The 8,094-nt window shown below is 41.9% G+C and overlaps 1 protein-coding gene across 1 annotated transcript in view; it reads right to left on the reverse strand.

Annotated features, from left to right (window-relative positions):
• CD109 (CD109 molecule) overlaps positions 1–4,202 on the reverse strand; it is a 75,599-nt gene extending 71,397 nt beyond the window's left edge. Inside the window, exons 1-2 of the mRNA XM_027697206.1 lie at positions 4,039–4,202; positions 3,553–3,713 (exon numbers count right to left, since the gene is read on the reverse strand). Coding sequence (XP_027553007.1) covers positions 3,553–3,713; positions 4,039–4,109 — 232 coding nt within the window. The 5' untranslated portion in view covers positions 4,110–4,202. The remainder of the gene's footprint in view (positions 1–3,552; positions 3,714–4,038) is intronic.
• Between the last annotated feature and the right edge of the window lie 3,892 nt (positions 4,203–8,094).

Raw genomic sequence — 8,094 nt, forward strand, 5'->3', positions numbered from 1 at the left:
TTAACATAATTAACTTAATTTCTGTAGCAAAACACTGTTTTTAAACAATCTCCCTTGCTATACAATACATTTTGATCCTGAAATACTGAGCCAAGTTCAAAATATCAGCACTTCTTTAAACGCATGTGTACTTTCTCCTTCACTCCAAAGAATATCCACTAACCACTTATTAGTAAATACATTTGCCCTTTGTTATATAAAAAGCACAATAATAATGCGAACCAATCTCCACCGCTAAAGCCTTTCTCTAATGGACAATTTCCCGTGAATCACTCAGATACCAAAATTCTCCTTCCAGTAACATTAAAACATTAAATGTTTTATCAACCATCAGAAGGCATATATATTTCTTATATAAAGGAAGGGTTATATTATAGAAAGAAAAAAACCCTATGCCTCTCATTTAACAATCAAAGCATCCTTTTATGGAGCAAGTTCAGAAACCTAGACTAGTACATGTATCATATTGAGCTGCTACTGGAGAACCAGGCTGAATCTTTAACTTAAAGCAACTGCAGAAGCATTTTGCTAGGCTGGTATGTAATAGCTCTTACACTTAGGCACTTGGCTGAACTTTGCCTACAAGATTAAACATCCCTAATAAAAACTGTGTCCTCAGCCTGTCCTCTGTCTCCACCATCCAACTCCCAACTCTGCACCCATCTCAGTTCCATCAGCACAAATGTTTGCACACCGAATCAGGGGACCTGTCTGCCTAAAAAATCATTCAAACAAAATAAAAACTTTTTCAGTCACATCAGGTTTTCAGAGCAGTTAATCCCCTGTTTTTGCTGTCACCATGCAAGGAAAAATACAGAGCATATTGCCAGCTTAGGCAACAGTGCCACTGAATTTTCAGCCTAACCAAGGTAGGTGTTCAGTGTCAGATAAGCAACATTTTCTGGGCACTAATATATGCAGTAATGATGTCATTTAAAGATTTTGTGTGCCTGGAGATATGCTTGGGTTTTTTCCTTCAACTGCAACAGCTGGCCTAATAAAACCTCCTCCTGCCTTCCTTCAGTCACATACTCAGACTAGCTCAGCTATAGCAATACCACTACATATTTTATCTTATTATGTGGTTCTTCTGTGAAGAATTTAAAGCTTTAGGATCTTACACTGACAAACTGTTTTGCTTCTCTCTGACAACTTGCTTTCTCTCTGAGTCAGAACTAATCCACTCTTGTAGCATTTTTGGATACACACCTTCAACACTACATCCTCTGTTTGAGGGCAGTTCCCTTGCTTCTGGCCCTTAACAGTTTTGCTTACGTATTTGTTCACAGAGAACAAATGACTAACTGATTATGTAACCTGACTAGAAAAAATTGATGGCCACATACTAAATGTTAAGAATTTTGCAAGAGGACTTGCAAACTATACACTGTATACTCAGCTACTCAGCATCTTTTTTTTTCTGTTCCATTTATCAAGTAAAAAAAATGTACACAATTCAAAGATATATTTAAAAGACGGGAGAAAGATTAAAATTTAGTAATGTCCTACAGCATTTCTCCTTTTTCCTCACTGTATCCAGTCTGATACAGTGTCATACCTGTTCCTGATCACCCACCATTCACTCTGACTTTAGCAGCTCCCAGGGATTGTTCTGTAGGCTCAGCAGATAAGAGACATCCACATATTTTCACAAGCTTGGAATTACCAGTTGCTTGTCTGCCTTTTAATGTTGAGAAGGACAACAACAGACAGGTTGAAACTCATGCAAGGCTCACTGAACTCGATGTTAAAGCAGAACAGAAGCAGTAAATAAAAGCCAGTATAGTTAGAAGAAGAAAAGGAGGAGAAATTATTTTTCTTTTAATAACTTTTGCTTTCAAAAGAAAACAAAAAGTTAGTTGGTTTAGGTTTGTTTGGTTCCATATCAAAATACTGCCAGGAAAGGTTTGAAGACGAATTGTGAATTTAAAATGGCAAGCTCATTACTAATAGCATAATAAATACATCAAAGTTATTTTATCCACAGAATAAAAATTTTCCTTTATCCACTGCTGAATCTCCCACTATGTCTAGATCCTAGGTTTGGCCTAAACTTTTGAATAAGCAAAATCTAAAATTGGCAGGTAATGTGTTACGGAGACTTAAGAATTAGGACTGTAGGGATGAGAGGTAGTCTGTTTTACCTAAATGCAAATTGTAGTTGCTAGCAAATTTTTCTTTCTAAAGTAAATGCCTTAGGCATACATCACCACAACTATTAGTCTTAGATTAGGACACTAACAGATTAGGTGTATAAAACTGATTTAAATCAGAAATGAACACTGAGGTTTTTTTTCATTAGCCATACCCCTACAGTGAAATTTGCCTCAGGTTCATGCTTTTACACTGGCTGTCAGAGGACATGACACCTGATAACAATAACTGGATAAACAATATCCAAACTATATAACTGCCAATGCATAGTTCTGGAAAACTTTTCAGAATATTTGAAATATCAAGAAGAGTTTTGATCATGCATCATGGGGCCATAAATTTTTTTATCTGGTCAAACGCACTCCATCACACTCAAAGCCTCAGTCTTCTCTACAGGTTGTGAAAAGAGGTGGGTTTTCATGAAGGCATTGAAATGAAGGTGTGATACTTCCAATTAAGGCATTTATATTAACTATAAAACATTAATAGAAGAATTAGATGAGTGATAGAGAAAATGCATTACAGTAGGGTAGATTTTTCAGGACCTCATGCTGCTCCTAGACTCTCTACTTTTAACAAATAAAAAGCTAGAGTTTGGATGTTATTTATATTGCCTCATACTAGGAGCAGTGGGAAAGCTGGACTATCCATATAAAATATTTTCTTTCTCATGAGGACAAATCTCCAGCAGGACATCTCTATGCTTCTGTTCCCAGCTGACCTTTCTGAAAAGGAACACTGACCAGGATACCTCAGCTCTTCAACTATTCAGAACTGCCACCACATCCTCTACTGCTGCCTGGTGGCATAGATCAAATCAGCTTGCTCTTCAATCCCCAGTCTGTCCACAATTCAGTTCTTGATTCTTAAAAATTTCCCTTTCTTCAAATGCAGAGTCTCCAAGTAACGGTGTCTGACACACTCATCTTCACTACTGTCCTCAGGTCCTCCCATTCTTAGGGCATGAGAAGCAGCTTCAGTTGCTTTATTACCTTGTTTGTTCCACCCTTACCATTCTCGCACATACTTCCACTTTGCACCTTAACAAGCTACCAGTAAGCAACTCTTCTTCTACTACTTCTTCAGTGGCCCCACTACATTGACCAAAGTACTTCCTGGCTCCTCAGAAATCCCACATCCATCCCACTTTGCTAATCCTGTTTATTTTCAAAGTTTAAAATGAGTTAGCACATCCACACAACCACTTGCCATTCAGCGCGGTTGCCCAACTGCAAACAGACCCAGCAGTGTATGAGTTTATTTTACCAAGTAAAAGTCGCTATGGGAAAATAAAGTTCCTATTTTAGTACCATTTAGAAGTTGAGATATTTTGGGAGCAACAAAATATTTGTGTGAGAAAGCAAATCAAATACTTCCAGACCAAGTCCGTTCCCTTACCTTTCTCAAAGACCATTTCCCTGCTCAAGATGGTCTCGTTATCTCTGATCACTTCTCCCCTTACGGTGACCTGCGCTGGGCTGTCCGGCAGCAGAGCTACCCCAATAGTCAGGTTTGCTCCAGGCCTGATGTTCCAGGGAACTGCCACAAGGAACGTAGGTCTAGAAAGTCCAAAGGGGCAGAGGGAGAAAGGGCAAGCAGTGAAATACACTCCCAAAAAAAGTAACAGCGTCCATATAAAGACATACGATACATGTTGCAAAGCTCTCCCGTTGCTCTCCGCTGCGGAGGCTGGAGGTGATGCTCACCCACCGGGCGCTCCTGGGCGCGCAGGGCGGGGAGCGGGGAGCGCTGCTCTGCCGCTCTCCGGACCGGCTCCAGCCCCGCGCCGAGAGTCCCGGGAAGCGCTCGCTGCCCCGCAGCCCCCGCGCCGGGCGGGAGGGGAGGGGAGGTGCGGCGCCCCCGCCTGCCCCCGGCCCTACGTACCCGGCTGCCGCGGCGCTGCAGAGGAGGAGGAGGAGGAGGAGGAAGCGGACATCGCCGCGGCACCGCGCCATGGCTCTCCGTGCACGCTGCCCGAGGGATCCGCCGCTGTGCGCAGGGCCAGGGCCGGGGCTGTGTCTGTGGCCGGGCGGGAGGCGCCTTCGCGGGCGGGGGAGGGAGAGAAGGGAGAGGCCGGCGCTGCCCCAGCGCCAGGCGCTCCAAGGCAGCAGCACCCGCGGGGGCGTTCCCGAGGCAGGCCCAGGGGAGCGGGGGGGCGGCCCGGCGGCGGGATATATCCATCTACACAGGGATACCCACGGGGGCATTTCACCTTCCTTCGGCCAGCGCTCTCCGCATCCTCGGGCTGATGCAGCTGAGGAATGGGTGGGATTCTCAGACAAACACAATACCCTATTAAAGGAACACCGAGGGCAATGTTTTCTGCCTGCAGCTCCAAGAAGAGCGGCGGTCTGATGTGGGGAGCTGCCAGGTAATCTACTGGGAGAGACCTGGAGAGACTGCAGAGGCGCGCTGGCGTGGGGCTGGGGTTCGGAGGCGAGTTGGGAACGGTTCAGGGCCTGAACAGGGAGAACGATGCTGGCAGAAATTCAAGGAGCCTCGTAGCAACTTAAACGTGAACTGATTGGTAATGTAGCTCTGGCTGGATTGCCCTCTGTGACCACTATCTGCAAAATAAGGTCATGTCCACTTATGCATCTTAACCCACCTTCAGAGTCCAAATAGTGCAAATGGTGAGCTTTTGTTCCCTTAGCATATTCATTGTAATTGTGTAGACTAGGCACATCTAATGTTTTGATTTATCCAAATTTTCATTCCTGCACAAGTTTAATGCATTTAGAAATTCTACCCAGTTCTTGCAGTCTGTCTCTTCAGAAGTGCTGGACTGGCATCCTCTGCATTATGTTACACAGAAAAAATACAGTTAGTTATAGTCCTGAGCAGAAGCATCATGTTAAGTTCCCATGAAAATCAGATATGAACAGTATCTGATGTACATAAACATTTGTTGTATCTGATGTACATACATCATATGTACATAAACACTGTTCTAATTGTATCACAGGCAGTCATGCAGTCTTTTCACATTGTTTACATTTGCTTTTACAATTTTTCATACTTCTGCTGTTTCTTTTTGGAGCACCAGTCTTTGTAGTGACAGGAGAAAGGGTGCCATCTCTGTAGACTAGGGCAGGCGTGATAGTACAGCAACCACAGCTGATGCTTGAAAAGTCAATCTTGGCAACTCCTCACCTGCAAAAGGTGCATGAAGACGCAAAGTTTGAGAAATGTTTGCTGTTGTTTTCAGTAAGTCTTTGTTACATGTGAGAAACAGCTACAGAAGATGAACAGTCACTGCTACTCCTTTTCGTGGAAATGGTGAGACAAAGAGCTTACAAGTAGCACTGCATCCTGAGCACCCCAGCCTCAGATGGTAAAGCTACACAGAGTACACACTTCTCCAGTCTCTGGCACTGAGCCCAACTGGCACTCCACCATACCCGTCATTACCAATCAGCTCTCTCAGTCTCCAAAACAAGGTGGTCACATCCAAACTTGCTATCAGTTATGGTCCATGCTAACCCCCAAACCGTACCATGAATTGTTCAAGACAATACTCAGTGGCCAGGACAAAACCATGCCAAGGTCAACTTGAGGGTAGAGACAATCAAGTTCCAGTCCCAAGAACATTTGCTGGCACTGTTTAATTCATTAGCATGAATGTAGCCCAAAAGTTCATTAGTGAAAATGCTTGCAAATATCACAGATTTTGCCCGGTTTTGCAACAGTATTATGGACTTCCACCTTCCCTTTTTTTCCCCTAAGGTCTTGTTATTTAAAGATACTTTGGTATATGTGTTTGATCTCTTCTTCTACAAAAATGCCAATAAAGAAATTGTATAGCAAAAAGTAAGAGAATAAATGGATTATAATTATTAGGATTTCATCTGTCCTGAATAGATTTAGAACAAATAAGAAATGGAGAAACAGAAATTGTTAAATCCCATTCCATAAAAATATACAAGCTTCATTTTTTACACATGTATCCATGAGTGCATGGGTCCAGAGACATTTTCATAATTTCATTTCCAAACAGGATATACTACACTGTAAGTACATGTAAAGAGTTTTCATGGCTAAACATAGCATTTAGGAATCAAATATGGTATGTAAGGATTTTGTAAGCTCCCAGTTAGCAGAAAGCTAAAGCACATATTAGCCCATTCAGACAAAATTTCAAGAGTCATGCCTTACTAACATCTAAACAAGGTCTTAATTTGCAAGTGTTCTGCAGCTGTTAATTTTCATTGTAATACAAGCTGTAATTTCCCTAAAACATCACTTCAACTCCTATATTCTTTTATCAAATGTGGTCCTCCTTTAGTGCCCAAACAACACTAAATACTGTATGTACCTGGACAGAAAGCACTTTTCCTGTGAGATGGTTCTCATGAGAAAGCTCCCTCTCCCATTCCCCATTCAGCACCTCCCAGCTCTGCAGTCTGCAGCCTGTGCCATACAGTTCTTTCTAGAGAGAGGTTTACTACTAATTCAGTTGATTTCAGTGGTCCCACTTATAACACAGTCCCACTCCTCCAGAAGTAGCTAACAGCACAACATGTAGACAGGAAACTGTGGAGCATGAACAGAAAAGAAGTAAACCAAGAAAATTTTAAGCCAACTTCAGCTCTATAGCCAGTGAATGCCTATAACTATACCATGTATCTCAAGCCTCCTCTGCACATTTCTCTGCACACCAAGAATAAAAATGAGTCATGAATAATTGGAGAATTAGCACAGTTAGAGAGAACTGGGCTAAGCTGGTATCCCATTCATGCTCAGGAAGTGTTAAGCTATTTGTTCTGTTGGACTTGAGTATCAGGTAGGCATAATTGATCACACAACCCTACTAGCATTACATTCCCTTGCTCTCTGTTAATTACACAGTTTGTGCTGAACTGGTCAAACTTCAACTTAGGGGCACCGAGATTTGAAAAGCTTTTGCATACCCATCAGCTTCTGTTATAGGGTACAAAATATTCTCAGCTATAAAATATCTGTCCATCCAGAACAGGCAGAAAAAATAGATCACATTATTACTAATTAACTGCTAGGACATCTGTGTTTTAGCTAAACAGAAGACTTTAGCTGGGCTACACATCATTTTCAAGACCATAGAAATCATTTGTCAGGGTCTCAGGCCTAAGCACGTTTAAATGCCTGTTTCTGACAAACACCTGAGAAACTAAGTTGTGCACAAAGATCACCATGCAAAGGAAATTTGTTTTGGACCTGATGTCTGCATATCAGGAATAATTTTAAAGAAGTATAACCTAGCAGGAAAGGATTTAATAATCTTCAACTGCTCCAAGCCAGTCAAAGGGGCACTCTGGAGACACAATTTGGGAGGTTGTTGTGTTCAGCATGCCAACCAGAGAAGATAGATGAAAAATCCCTCTCTGTTCAATTTTCATATTCTGGAGTTAAGCAAGCATTACCACCTCCACTGCTACCCAGGAACCTTATTTTGCTAATCCTTCACATTGTCTTACAAGCAGAGCCTGTAAAGGCTGCAAAAATCATCTACAGCACTGGCTATAGTCTCAGGCAGCTAACAACTATACTGTTGTCTGTTTCTATACAACTTAGTTACTAAGTTGAGCCCAAATATGTGTACAAGTATCAGCTGAAATCACACCTCTGAGTTGCAGCCTAAGTATATTCTAAACAAAAATGTGTTTAAGTAAATACAGAACCAGAATGGTTCCTTAATGAGTCCAAAAAGCAACTTCTGCCTTGCTAAATTAGAAGGATCACAGCACCTAGCAAGCTCTAGTAATTGTATGAAGATTAGCTGGAAATAAACACATGCAGAGCAAGTCTGCTTTTCTCTAATAGTACATGCTGTTCAGTAAATGTAAAAATCTAAGCATTACAGTACTTAAAATACTGGGGGAAATCTCCACAAAAGTTACAACAGCAAGAACTTGAATGGTCAATGCCCTGTTCTGCTTTTAGCATTAGACAGTGAACTTGGCT

Source organism: Neopelma chrysocephalum, unplaced genomic scaffold (genome assembly GCF_003984885.1).
Source record: "Neopelma chrysocephalum unplaced genomic scaffold, ASM398488v2 Primary Assembly neopelma1_23b, whole genome shotgun sequence".
In the NCBI taxonomy this organism is placed as follows: Eukaryota; Metazoa; Chordata; class Aves; order Passeriformes; family Pipridae; genus Neopelma; species Neopelma chrysocephalum.